Source organism: Culex pipiens, chromosome 3, assembly GCF_016801865.2.
Source record: "Culex pipiens pallens isolate TS chromosome 3, TS_CPP_V2, whole genome shotgun sequence".
Taxonomy (NCBI): Eukaryota; Metazoa; Arthropoda; class Insecta; order Diptera; family Culicidae; genus Culex; species Culex pipiens.
The window spans coordinates 153,440,254-153,455,097 of NC_068939.1; the positions used below are offsets into that span (position 1 = coordinate 153,440,254).

At 37.7% G+C, this 14,844-nt stretch overlaps 1 protein-coding gene across 2 annotated transcripts in view; it reads left to right on the forward strand.

Moving 5' to 3' along the window:
- The window catches only part of LOC120416956 (galactosylgalactosylxylosylprotein 3-beta-glucuronosyltransferase P), an 82,997-nt gene extending 68,591 nt beyond the window's left edge, over positions 1-14,406 (forward strand). The window contains exons 2-6 of one of the 2 annotated variants that reach the window (XM_039578861.2): positions 3,714-4,235; positions 12,316-12,538; positions 12,668-12,822; positions 12,881-13,171; positions 13,233-14,406. In XM_039578861.2, the coding sequence (XP_039434795.1) occupies positions 3,837-4,235; positions 12,316-12,538; positions 12,668-12,822; positions 12,881-13,171; positions 13,233-13,340 (1,176 nt within the window). In that variant the 5' untranslated portion in view covers positions 3,714-3,836 and the 3' untranslated portion in view covers positions 13,341-14,406. Of the gene's footprint in view, positions 1-3,713; positions 4,236-12,312; positions 12,539-12,667; positions 12,823-12,880; positions 13,172-13,232 lie in introns of both variants that reach the window. The other variant, XM_039578860.2, reaches the window with a different exon arrangement.
- The last annotated feature ends 438 nt before the right edge of the window (positions 14,407-14,844 follow it).

Sequence of the window (14,844 nt, forward strand, 5' to 3'; positions counted from 1 at the left end):
CGAGTGTGTCATGATAGCACGACAAACTTGAATCTATTTTCATATGTAAAGTGACATAAATGCATGGAGTTTTTTTTTCAGATTTCGTTGAATATCTCACGATTGAAATCAAATTTTGGGGATCTGTGAAGGTCAAAAGGCGAGGCATTGTGAGTTGCACAAAATGGCGTTCTTTACTCAATTTGGTTCAACATGCACGCACGACAAGTTAGCACGACGGTGACGAAATGTTGGAATGTATTATTTTTTTTTGTTTTATGATATTTCAATTTTTTATATAGCTATTTCTACAATTAGTTTTTTTTTGTAAAAAATATTTCAGAGATGGTACAGTTTGATCATGACATCTACAGGAAAAGTCACGTTTTTAATATAAAACCGTGGCACCCCAAATCAATCAAACATACTGCTATAAAAGCTTTACTTACGTTGCTGCCATAAGTGCTTAGGCTAACGAGTTTAGTGCTGTCACCTACTGAAAGTTTCGAGAATCTCAAAAAGCACTGCGAATTTAATTAAAATTAAAAAAAAACTCATGTGGAGCTTTCTTTCAAATCTTTAAATTAAAAAATAAATAATGAACACTTTCAAATATTTGTGATTTAAATGTTTTAATCCAAAAAATCATCTTCTTAAGGGTTATCAAAAACATACAATCAAATATGATTGCAGTACACTTGACTGACTTTCGGTCATGAGTAGTAAAAAAAGTATGTATGTATGTAAATTTTGTATTTTACACTCTTTTCTGTTTATTTTTTTTGAATGAAAAAAACATGTTATAAAAGCTGAACAGTTTTTTTTAAATAATTGAAATTTCATTTCATTCATTCATTTGTTCAAAATTGATCAAAATTTAAATGGGTAATTCTCCGCCAACTCACACAGCAGTTGCCCCGACCCCTCTTCGATTTGCGTGAAACTTTGTCCTAAGGGGTAACTTTTGTCCCTGATCACGAACCCGAGGTCCGTTTTTTGATATCTCGTGACGGAGGGGCGGTATGACCCCTTCCATTTTTGAACATGCGAAAAAAGAGGTGTTTTTCAATAATTTACAGCCTGAAACGGTGATGAGATAGAAATTTGGTGTCAAAGGGACTTTTATGTAAAATTAGACGCCCGATTTGATGGCGTACTCAGAATTCCGAAAAAAACGTATTTTTCATCGAAAAAAACACTAAAAAAGTTTTAAAGATTCTCCCATTTTCAGTTACTCGACTGTAAAAAATTTGGAACAAGTCATTTTATGGGAAATTTAATATACTATTTGAATCTTCATTGATCCAGAAGGGTCATTTTTTCATTTAGAACAAAATTTTTCATTTTAAAATTTCATGTTTTTTCTAACTTTGCAGGGTTATTTTTTAGAGTGTAACAATGTTCTACAAAGTTGTAGAGCAGACAATTACAAAAATTTTGATTTATAGACATAAGGGGTTTGCTCATAAACATCACGAGTTATTGCGATTTTACGAAAAAAAGTTTTGAAAAAGTTGGTCGTCATCGATCATGGCCGTTCATGGTCACCCGCGACAGACACGGACGACGAAACAAAGAGAAACGCAAAAAGTTACTTTTTCAAAACTTTTTTCATAAAATCGCGATAACTCGTGATGTTTATGAGCAAACCCCTTATGTCTATATATCAAAATTTTTGTCATTGTCTGCTCTACAACTTTGTAGAACATTGTTACACTCTAAAAAATAACCCTGAAACGTTAGAAAAAACACGAAATCTTAAAATGAAAAATTTTGCTCTAAATGAAAAAATGACCCTTCTGGATCAATGAAGATTCAAATAGTTTATTAAATTTCCCATAAAATGACTTGTTCCAATTTTTTTACAGTCAAGTAACGGAAAATGGGAGAATCTTTAAAACTTTTTTAGTGTTTTTTTCGATGAAAAATACGTTTTTTTTTGGTTCTGAGTACGCCATCAAATCGGGCGTCTAATTTTACATAAAAGTCTCTTTGACACCAAATTTCTATCTCATCACCGTTTCAGGCTGCAAATTATTGAAAAACACCTCTTTTTTCGCATGTTCAAAAATGGAAGGGGTCGTACCGCCCCTCCGTCACGAGATATCAAAAAACGGACCTCGGATTCGTGATCAGGGACAAAAGTTACCCCTTAGGACAAAGTTTCACGCAAATCGAAGAGGGGTCGGGGCAACTTTTCCCGAATTCGTGTGAGTTGGTAGAGAATTACCCAAATGATTTAGGATTGTTTTCAATCACAAAAACTTCTTTAATTTTTTGAAAAAAAAACATTAATAAATTGCCAAGACTCCTGGTGCTTACCTGGGCAGCTCTTGAGTTTGAAATTTGTATTTAGGTTTTTAGAACATTGAAAATTGAGTACTATTGAATTATTGAGTATTGAATTTATTAAGAGTATAACATTTTTTTCTGCATACTCTGATCCTTTGTTTAGTTTAAAAAGCAGTTCTTTTTTTGCATTTCGGTATCAGTATTATTAGTTTAACAAATTGGTTTTTGTTTCGAATAATTTAGTTATTCTTGTTATGACAACAAGTTCTCAGATATATCTATAACTTTGCCGAGGAGACCAAATTGATCATTGATCCGTTCTCAAGATACACATTGGTTGAAAATTTTTGTAAGGACAACAGCCAAAATTGTATGGAGACTTGTATAAACGAACGAGTCATGCAAAATGTCTTCAAGATACACACTAAGTTTTATTAAAATAAATAAATAAATTATCGACTTGCTCATATTTGGATTCACTTCACCGACAGAATAAAGTCCTGTTACGGAAGGCAAAAAGTCAAAATTGAACCGCTCTAATAGAGACGTTATCCAAGAAGTGAAGATTTTTAGGGTACATGGTCGTATTATCAATCATTCTATGAGTATTTCATAGTTTTATACTTTCTTTGAACCCTTTTAGCAGACATTACTCTACCCTTCATGCATATTCCATTTCCGATGGATGACATTTTGGCAATTTTTGATAGATCCAACAGAGCTAGGAACTCAAAAACCCCGGTATCCGCACTGACTATTTGCTTCATTTTGCATCACGAACGGAATACTCGAATTTATTCCGGCTCGCAATATTTGAGTTTCCGGAATACGGCTTGTTTATTCTTCGGAAAAAGCTCTCGCTCTGTGTGGTTGAGCACATCCAACAACACATTTACGAGCATCAGGAAATTCCAACGTATAAATCAATAGTTTAGCATGGTGCCAATTAATTGATGCCGTCTCCTATGCCATTCTTCAAATTGAGAATAATTGATTCCTCATAGGATTAGAAAGTGCTCAACCATCTCCTTCCTGGAATCAATCCTGGAAGATGTGCAAACCTAAATCAATCCTTTGCATATTTTGCATTGCCGACACGCTCCCGGGTGAAAATCTGTACAGGACATCGCTCTCCTCTCTTTTAGCTACAGGCTGTCCGAGGCAGAAGGACACGCTGTGGAATGACCTATGGCTATGCTAATGAATGCCGGCAGCAGTGTCCAGCCTCCTGGTCGTTTTGTCGTCCAAGTTGTGGTATGCAAATGTGCAGAATCACTTGGAATGATATTCACAGGCAATTAACTTCATTACGGTCCTAGGAACTTTTTGTTGGTTGACGGGGGGGAATTCGATTTTAATCTTTCTGATGGAAATCTTTGCTCGTCAAACATGAACTTAAGTTTAAATTTTTACTAAAAGGTTTCTTTTTCCTCTCATTACAGACATACCTGCAGTAGCGCCACTATCATGAGTCAGTCCAGGCGGAACTGAACGATTCCAGCGCAACTCCCGGGAAACCCACCCTCCGCCCCAACACGGCTCCGATCCTGCACCACGTGGCCAGGATGATCAAGTCCTACAAGCTGTACCTGACGCTGCTGATCAGTTCGGTGTTTATAATCCTGTGCCAGAACCAGCTGTCGATAGCGAACTTTGTGAGCAGCAGCTCGTCGGCTGCGCTGGCCGGCGGAAATGGGCCCGGCGGGACGGACCAGATCGGGGGTGCCCAGGCGCTGGTCGATTTGCGGGACGATCCGGACGGAGCGCTCGTGGACAAGATTCGATCGCGCAGTTTGACGTTCAACGAGGTGGGCCCGGCAGTGGGTGCACGGTCTACGGACCGGAGTACCACGACGCTGGGATCGAGCAGCAGCAGCAGTAGTGCGGCAACAAGCACCTCGACGACTACGGCGGCACCGGCGACGGAGGCCGTCCAGAAGGGGCAAACTACCAGCAGTGATGGGGTGAGAGGAACTTTTTTCTGCTTTTTAGGAGGAGTTGAGCCAATTTTATGACGAATATTGAATCAGATTTCCCAATTAGTCAGTACCAAAAAAGCCTTATCCCCGATTATCGCTCCACTCAAAATCCCCGAAAAAACGCCATAAATTGACTCCATTCCCCCGACCGTTGCACTCAAACGGGACTGGCCACTAAGCAAACCCATCGACAAACACACCGATTCAGCCAGAACCATAAACCATCGCGAACGCAAACATGATACGGACGGATTTTCCGCACTCTGGAGGTAATCCCTCAACGTGATTTTTCAACCCAAAGTGCTCGTGCCTCATCAATGCAAATCACACGCCCATTGGGCTTGTGTTCGATGAATGAGTGGGCTTTACCCCTCCTGGATGTTCTGGAAGAGTGTAATTCAAATGGACACTGGAGCGGCCAGTTCGGTGCTTATAAATTGGATTTAATATTATAAATTTTCGCTTCAATTCAAATAAATACCACACTACTCGACATTTTTGAAGTTGTTGTCAAGGAGCTATTACACTACGGCAAACAAATAAACAAACTCGCACTTTTTGACAGTTTGCCAGTTTGCCTGGCTTAGTTTGTTCAAACGTCAGCCTGCATAAACTTTGCCTTGTTTTGCGAGTTTGCCGCAAAAAAGTTTGCGAGTTTGGCCAGCTGTCAAACACGAAAAAGTGCGAGTTTGTTTGTTTGTTTGCGGTATTGTAATGGCTCCTTCAGTAAACGCTTCAGTCACGTCAATGTGTGAAAGATTTGGGCTTCCTGAACAAGCTCCAATAAATAAATAAAATTGTAAATTTCGGGTCAAATGCTATGAAATCTTCTTAAACAACCACGTGCACCCCCTTATTTTGTTACTCCAACAGATAAACGTGGGTGCGCATGGTTGTTTAAGATGATTCCATAGTATTTCTACCAGAAATTTGCAATTTTATTTACTGGCAGCGATTTCATTACAATTCAATACTGTCGATAGGAGCATGTCCAAAGCGCCCAAATCTATCATACCTTGACGAAACTGAAACGTTTACTGACATCAACAAAAATGTTGAGCAACACTTTTGACAAAAAAAACGTTAACGCAGAACACCGCCGACGAGCCGGTGGGATTTAGTGGAAAAGCTCTACAGCTAATGCCTAACCAGTGTTGATGGATTGGCGAAACGAGGGTTTGGGGTTTGAGCTTGGGCTGCAAATTCACTGCATCGGCAGCAGCTGGGAAAACTTTGTAGCCGGGCCGGAGTGAGGGGTGGTCCATCACTTACACCGTCAGGATTGCCAGACGTGTTTTGGGTTGTAACCTTGCGCCATGAATTTCAAATTGAACTCCGGGTTGACGTGTGGAATTTGCGGGGTGGATCCTGGTTTAGGGTGGATCTATGAAATTTTAACAAAATAATAAGCAAAATAATAAAAGGTACGTCCGAGGAGCCAAAACTAAGATATGAAATAAGTTGAGCTTAAATATCAGAACCACCCCAAGTCCTGTAGCGATGATAGGAATTCGATAAACTGGCTGGGGTTCGATCGGAAAGCCTCCCACACTCACACTGCTGATGGCTTCTGAACGTATGTATCGATGCTCCCGAGGTAAAAATTGGGATGCAAAATATGTTCCATGTTTACCGCTCCGATAATGTGAAGTATGTGGTCCACGCTGGGAATACATAAATAAGCACCAGACCACAGGATGAAAATTGTGTTCACGATACACCACGGGACGTTTGAAGCCGGCAGATTTAGATTCGTTTTTTTAGATTACTTTTTTCTGAATGTTGCTACTGGAAATATCAATAAATATTGAGTTTTTACTTTATTGAAGCACCTGACCTTATTTCTATCATAATTTTGCCTATAATTCCAAGCATGGAATTGAGTTAAAAAGTTGCATAAAAATGTCAAGAGTCCATCTCAAGTACCCACTAAAAGTTCATCACCAAATCATTGCTCTGCATCAATTAGTATAAAAATTACTCAAGCTTAGAAAATGACCCCGTCATGAAATCGAGCAGCTCTCCCAAGTCCTTCGACGGTCAGCAAAAACAAAATTCGCCCTTCCTCCAAAAGCAAAAAAAAAAAGTCACAGTCTGTGAAGAAACGCTTAACTTTACAGCTCATAAATCCACCATAAATTTCAAACCTTTTAACGGAATAGAATGACCGGCTGGCTGGACCGGGCCGTGTTTAAAAAAGTGGAACAAATTCTCGGCGGCGTCGAGTCATTGAGCGAAAAGTTTCCAGCAGTTGGTGATACTACACCGTCTCAAGTGTAGCAGGAGGAGGCAAAACCAGTACAAGGCCTCTCATCGTCCTGGTGCCAACTCCAACTTCTTCAACCCCTTAAGTGTGCGAGTACAGCTGTGGACACTGTAAAAATTTTTTTTTTTAACTTACGATAATCCAACAGATAAAAAATATCTAAATTGCGAAAAAAAATCATTTTCAGCACTTTTTTTTGCTGTGTAAAAAGATACTTTGACGACGAATCAACGATCCGGAAAGCGGAAGTCGAGTGATAACACTTGTTCTTCTTAAATACTGCAGCAAAAGCTCGCCTGAGGCTGCAGATTTCTGTTATTTTTTTCATTTGCTTTTTTTCCCTCAACAAAATATTTAGACGAGAACGAGGAGTCTGTGCAATTTGAAAGTTGAAGAAAGAAGGGTAATAGGTGACTTACTCTCAGGGTCTTCGCGGATGGAGGCACAATTCGAAATTATTTCACACTTATTCTTTCCGTTCTTTGGAGCTTAACACACAACGCATGACGTGACAATGAGCGGAAGCAATTGGAAGGAAGTGATTTGGTGAAAATTAAAATAACACTTCCAGCGGCGTGAATAGAATAAAAGTACGATGTGAGCAACTCTCTACGAAATCTGCCGATTTCGACCATTTTTATTTTTTGTATTTTTTTATTTGACTTAAACTTTGTGGGGCCTTCCCTATGACCAAATAAGCTATTTTGTGTCATTGGTTCACCCATACAAGTCTCCATACAATTTTGGCTGCTGTCCATACAAAAATGGTACCGTAAACTGGGGTGACTTTGATAGCCCGGGGTGACATTGATAGAAATTTGATTTGGCCACTAATTTTGATACATCCAATGTAACAGTCACATTTTTGCATATATGTTCGATAATAAGCTATCCCTTAATGCTTACATACTTAAAATTCTCAAAAATGTTTAGATACTTATTTGACGGGCATTTGAAAAACCTATCAAAGTCACCCCAGTTTACAGTATGTAAATATTCAAACAGCTGTAACTTTTGAGTGAATTTTCTGATCAATTTGGTGTCTTCGGCAAAGTTGTAGGTATTGTTGAGGACTTTTGAGAAAAAAATAGGTACACGGAAAAAAAATTGCAGATTTTTTATCAACTTTTTTTTCACTGAAACTCAATTTCCCAAAATACATATTTTTTGATTTTCGAGATTTTTTGATATGTTTTAGGGGACAAAAATCCGCAACTTTTGAGCCATAGAGAAACATGGTCAAAAAATCTGCCGCCGAGTTATGAATTTTTGAAAAAAAAACAGTGATTTTTGGAAAAAATCGAAGTTTCATGCAAAAACAAGTTTGACATTATTTTTTAATGCAAAATTGAATTTGCAATCGAAAAGTACTTTACAGATTTTTTGATAAAGGGCTCCGTTTTCAAGATATAGCCACCGAAAGTTTGATTTTAGCGAAATATTTGCAGTTTTTCAATTTTTAAAAATAGTGACCATAAGTGACCATTTCTAAAAATATTTTTTTTGAGAAGTTCAGAAAATTTGCTATAAAATTGTCTAAGAGACATTGAAGATTGGACCTCGGGTTGCTGAGATAGAGCCGCTTTAAGAAAAAGAAACACGAAAATTTTCTAATGACGATATCTCAGCAACTAATGGTCCGATTATCAATGTTAATACATGAAACATTCGTGAAATTTTCCGATCTTTTCGAAAAATACAAACATTGAATATTACGCCCATTTAAAATGCTAGTCTTGATTTAAAAAAATTCAAAATATTTTTTTCGAAAAGATCGGAAAATTTCACGAATTTTTCATGTATTAAAATTGAAAATCGGACCATTATTTGCTGAGATATGGTCATTAGAAAATGGTGGGTTGTTTTGGTGAGATTAAGAAAACTTCAATTTTCGTGTTTCTTTTTCTAAAAGCGGCTCTATCTCAGCAACGCGAGGTCCAATCTTCAATGTCTCTTAGACAATTTTATAGCAAATTTTCTGAACTTTACAAAAAAATATTTTTAGAATGGTCACTCATAGTCACTTTTAAAAAAAAATGCTTTTTCTTAAAGCGGCTCTATCTCAGCAACGCGAGGTCCAATCTTCAATGTCTCTTAGACAATTTTATAGCAAATTTTCTGAACTTTACAAAAAAATATTTTTAGAAATGGTCACTCATGGTCACTATTTTTTAAAAATTGAAAAACTGCAAATATTTCGCTGAAATCAAACTTTCGGTGGCTATATCTTGAAAACGGAGCCCTTTATCAAAAAATCTGTAAAGTACTTTTCGATTGCAAATTCAATTTTGCATTAAAAAATAAAGTCAAACTTGTTTTTGCATGAAACTTCGATTTTTTTTCCAAAAATCACTGTTTTTTTCAAAAATTCATAACTCGGCGGCAGATTTTTTGACCATGTTTCTCTATGGCTCAAAAGTTGCGGGTTTTTGTCCCCTAAAACATATCAAAAAATCTCGAAAATCAAAAAAAAATTTTTTGGGAAATTGAGTTTTAGTGAAAAAAAAGATGATAAAAAAATCTGCAATTTTTTTTCCGTGTACCTATTTTTTCTCAAAAGTCCTCAACAATATCTACAACTTTGCCCAAGAAAATCCACACAATAGTTACAGCTGTTTGAATATTTACCTATCATTTTTGTATGGACAGTAGCAACAATTGTATGGAGACTTGTATGGATGAACCAATCACACAAATCAGTTTCTTTGGTCATAGGGAAGGCCCCCACAAAGTTTGAGCCAAATCAAAAAATACAAATAAAATCCATTTCCGGTTTTGGTAGAGAATTTCTCATGATAAAAAAACAATAAGAATGAGAACAGATTTGATAATTATTATTATTACTTGATATTTTTCTGTTGAAGTATGGTTTTGTTTTCAATTTTTAATTTCTACTTGTGTTTTTATTAGAATTTAGTAGTCTGTTCCAGGATGTTACATTTGTAATTTAGAGATTTAAAGAGTCTTTCAACTGAGATCTGAGATTTTTTAATTATCTTTCTTTCACAAAAATAAAGTTTCCCAAAATTCGTATTGTTTTTTTATTTTTGAGATTTTTTTAAATGTTTTAGAGCACTAACAAATGCGTGAAATTTCCCGATCTTTTCAAAAACATTATTTTGAAAAAAAATCAAGACAAACATTTCAAAATGGCGTTATATTGAATGTTTAACCCTTTTAAAATATTAATCTTGACCCATTTTTTAGTATATTGCTTTTGAAAAGATTGGGAAATTTCACGAATGTTTCATATTTTTACATTGAAAATCAGACCATTAGCTGAGATATCGCTATAGAGTCATCTACGTGCGCATGTATTACGTGTACGTACACGAAGGATTTTTAGGTTAAAATTTGTACCCGCCAGCAAAAACAAATGGTAAGCTTGTGTGCGTGAGATCGGGCTTAGATAGCTCTATTAGAATCGGGTTGTGTGGGTGAGACTTAGAAAACTTCAATTTTCTTGTTCCTTTTTGTTTAAACCGGTGTATCTCAGCAACCAGAGGTCCAATCTTCAATGTCTCTTAGACAATTTTATAGCAAATTTTCTGAACTTCTCAAAATTATTTTTTTAGATATGGTTACTCATTGACACTTTTTTTAGAAATATATAAGCTGCAAATATTTCGCTAAAATCAAACTTTAAGTGGCTATATCTTTTGAACGAAGTCCTTTATCAAAAAATCTGTAATGTACTTTTCGATTGCAAATTCAATCTATATATATAAAAAAATTCGACGGTTTTGTTCGAACGCGAATCAGTTCAATACGGAACGTCGGATCGAGGTGCTCTTTGTTGCGTTGGGTTCGTATAAGCCCAAGGAAGGTTCTTACGCCAAAAAAGTTACAACTTTGGCCACTCTGGAACCGATTCCGGAAAATCTGCAGATTGTATGGGATAAGTCACGTAAAATGAATTAGCAAACAAGCCAGAAACGTCAACAAACGAAAAAAAAGGCAGAACGAAGTTTGCCGGGTAAGGCTTGTTTTGCATACAATAAACGATCAAAAATTTGTTTTGCATGAAATTTAGATTTTTTTCCAAATATCACTATTTTTTCAAAAATCATAACTCGGCGGCAGATTTTTTGACCACACTTCTCTATTTTCGCATTCCATACTTCTCTATGGCTCAAAAGTTGCGAATTTTTGTCCCCTAAAACATATAAAAAAAATCTCAAAAATTAAAAAAATACATATTTTGGGAAATTGAGTTTTTGTGAAAAAAAACCTATTTTTTCTCAATAGTCCTCATCAATACCTAAAACTTTGCCCAAGACACCAAATTGATCAGAAAATTTACTCAAAAGTTACAGCTGCTTGAACATTTACGTACCGTTTTTGTATGGACAGCTGTCAAAATTGTATGGAGACTTGTATGGGTGAACCCGGGTGCTGAGTAGTGGTTTGCAAAACGGCCTCAATTTTGAACTGTCAAAGTGGAACAAATTTATTGTTCGCCAAAGGAGAGAGTATTGTTATCGATCATTAAACATCGTTGCAACTTGGTTGCAACAATGAAAAATGTGCGGCTTTTAAAAAACTTGAGTTGAAGTCTGTAACAAATCTGTAACAAAAGGCGAGATCATCATTTTTTTATAATTATGAATGGAAGTTGTTTATGGAGTTGATGCGGTTGTATCCATCAAGAAACTGTCTTTATTGTTTGATTCCGTTTGAAAACCTACTAGTTTAGTGAAAATCTGAATTAGCGATGTTTTTTCGCTGGACCAGGTAGAGCTGCAGGATTCCAAAATCAGTCAGGAAATTTATCTGCGACATCGCAGAATGACACTCTCGCCGCAGTTTTTCGTCACTCGTAAAAAAGGAGACAAAATAAAACACATACCACTGATTCTAAAACAGCTCATTTACCAGTAAGAAAAAAGTTATGCTTGTGCTTGAACAGCCTCCTACTTTGTAGATGTAAACAAAGTGGGATCATTCGAAAATCACGTTACGCATTCTCTCTAAATAGCTTTTTAGGTCATAGGGAAGGCCCGCACAGAGTTTGAGCCAAATCCAAAAATAAAAATAAATCCCATTTCCGGTTTTGGTAGAGAATTGCTCATTTGCATTTTTATTCATTGCTTTAAAAAAAATAGTTTGATGATCACATGAGATAAAACAAATCATTTTTGATCGTCGTGCATTATAACATGCTGTAACACTTTCCACAAATCACTCCACCACAATATCGACAAAACATAAGCCCCATCCTGATGCCCTGACATATCCCGCAACCAACTAACCGAGGGGGCGTAATGGTTAATGAAAATGAACGATTGCCGTCCGTTAATTAAAGGACTCCCCCAACTTCTCCCTCCCTGAACCAACATCGCGCACAACCACACTGCGTGGAACGTGAATCGAATTCACTCAATCATGGCCGTCCTAGTCGGAGTCATCAAGCGTTCCGAACCCCTAAAAGGGGTTACTAGTCTGCCCAAAAAGGATTACTAGTCCGTATTAATTTATTCAAAGGACCCTCTTTTGTTTGCGGGGTGGTAGGGTGATCGGACCTATTGTTGACGTTTGATCGATTTGAGGGATTTTACAAAAAAAAAAAAAAAAAAAAAAAAAACACAGATTGAGGTTATGTTTTGAAAAATAGTTTAAACATAACCTCAACTGGTTTTTTTTTAAATAATTTCAAGCAATTTGAGTTCAAAATAGGTCCTCGGCCCAAAAAACCAATCAATCGTGCTTTACAAGTTATGTCTTTATTGCCGGCTCGCTTTGCCGGCCATTCCGGAGGCTTTTATTGATTGCAAATTACTCTACGTTGCGTTACAGAAGATCCCGGCGCGGTTCCCCGCGGACACCAAACAGCTGCCCCCGCTGTACATTATCACGCCGACGTACCGGCGGCCCGAACAGCTGGCGGAAATCACCCGGCTCGGGTACACCCTCAAGCACGTGCCGAACCTGTTCTGGCTGATTGTGGAGGACGCCGAAAGCCGGACCGAGTCCGTGACGCGACTGCTGCGCCAGATCGATGTGCCATTTGTGCATCTTACAGGTACGTACTGAGGCCCGCCATTTTGTTTTGTAACTTTTGAAACTTCATGAAATTTTGTCATTCCCAATAACCTTGATACAACATGACCAAAGGACACAATTTAAAGGCCCCATATTGTATTCATTTCAGCTCCGATGCCGGCCAAATACCGCAAGCTCAAGGTGAAGCCACGTGGCGTGTCCAACCGGAACCGGGGTCTTCAGTGGATCCGCGCGAACGCCACCGAAGGTGTGCTGTACTTTGCGGACGACGACAACACGTACAATTTGCAGATATTTGAGCAGGTTAGAATACAATTTTCTTTAACTTAGGAAAAAATACAAAGAAAGTTATTCTCAACAGATGCGCCACATTCGCAAGGTCGGCATGTGGCCCGTCGGGCTCATCTCCAAGTACGGCGTCAGCAGTCCGATCGTGGCCAACGGAACCATCAGCGGGTTCTACGACGGGTGGATCGGCGGCCGCAAGTACCCGATCGACATGGCCGGGTTTGCGGTGAGTGTGAAATTCCTGCTATCTCGGCCAAAGGCGGAGATGCCCTTCAAGGCGGGCTACGAAGAGGACGGCTTTCTGCGGAGTCTTGACCCGCTGGACATGAAGGAGATTGACCTGCTGGCGTCCAACTGCACCGAGGTAAGAGTTGATGAGACGACTCCAAAAATAGCAAGTTTTTAAACTGCTGATTTCATTTTAGATTCTCACGTGGCACACGCAGTCCAAGAAAAACCCGGCGGCACTTCCGCTGAACCTGACCAAGTACGGCGCGACAAACTTGGTGAAGCTGACGAAGATTCTTGTTTGAAGCAGGACGAACAAACAAAAGTGAACGCAATTGTGAACAAAATGATGCCATAACGAAAACAAGAGAAACAGAAAGTTTACCCAGTGAAAATGAAGATTAAGACAAAGATACTTTATCCGATAGGTGCTATTTTTTGAATTTTGATCGTAACGGTAGTTTGACGAATTTCTTTTCTTTCGACACTCAAAACTAACTACTTTCGAAACGTAGACTAGGTACATGCTGATTTCAAGAGCAGAGGAAACATTAGGGGTACTTAACGAAGATGAAGTTGGCTGATTGGTGAGGAATTGCCTAGCAGTTTAAGGTTGGTTTCAATGTCGGACGCGCGCCCTCTGCACAAGAACATAAATTCGAAGTGACAAGTTGTACTGTATTATACAAAAACTTTAGATAGGATATAAGTAAAATTACGACCTTTATTCAGTCCTTTTTCTTCCAAAAAATAGCAAAAATATTCAAGCAAATTGAAAGTGCAGTTCCATTGTTGTAAATATTTCCTATGTTCCTTAAGGTTCGTTTTTAAGTGTAATGTCACTATTCTTGAAAGTTTCTTTCAGCAAGCGTTGGTCTTGAAAACTCAAACATAATATTATCTAGATAGTTTTAGCTACTCAAATTTTTAAATCGTTGCAATCGAACAAAAAGTGTAAATATACAAAAGAAAAAATCAAACAAAACTACTTTCATATCCAATACAACAAAATCTTTTTCATCGTAGTCTAGCTATTCCAAAGGAAGAACAAACAGATCGTTACAAGTTACTGAACAACTTGCAAAAGAAAACTATTGATCTGCTGAAATATCACGAACGGTTGTCGAATTGTGCAATCTCTCTAGCTAAAATAAACGAAGCTCATCGATCAATCCGTTAAGGTCCGGTTAGAGGGAGGCGCTAAAGAATCAGAAGACGAAAAAAAAACGACGAGCTTTTTCCAAGTAAAACTTTACCAGTTGTTCTTTCCCAGTACTGTCGCCTTCTAAAGACTAAACATACATTACATAGGTCTGCGTCGAGCAAACCAGCAAAAAATAACCAAATAAGATTTGAGTTTGATTGTGAGCATTGAATTGACTTTTAATTCTTCCCTTTATAAATGAAGCAAACTGAATAAACAAGAAAAAACAATACAGCACACTTATACGATTGTGATCCCCCAAACCAAAACCGTTTTAAGCCAGAATTTGTCAATAAACTAAATTGGTGAAATCAACTAAGGTTTGTTTTATTTAAAGAACACTCCATGAATATTTACGTGCAAAAGAAAATTCAAATGTATGGAACTACTGCAGAAGCATGAACGAGCTTTCAAGTCGCACAGAAGCTTCACCCGGTCGGCCATGATGAAGTGCAACATGATCGGGGTTGTTGCAAAACATAAAGTGTATCGTGCGAGCTTTCGTCGCACAGTACTTGAACAGTTTTTGAAATCTAATTAGATTCTTACGGCAAAAAAATATAAAGGTTGAAAAATTTAAATGCAAGCCACGATCTCAACATTTC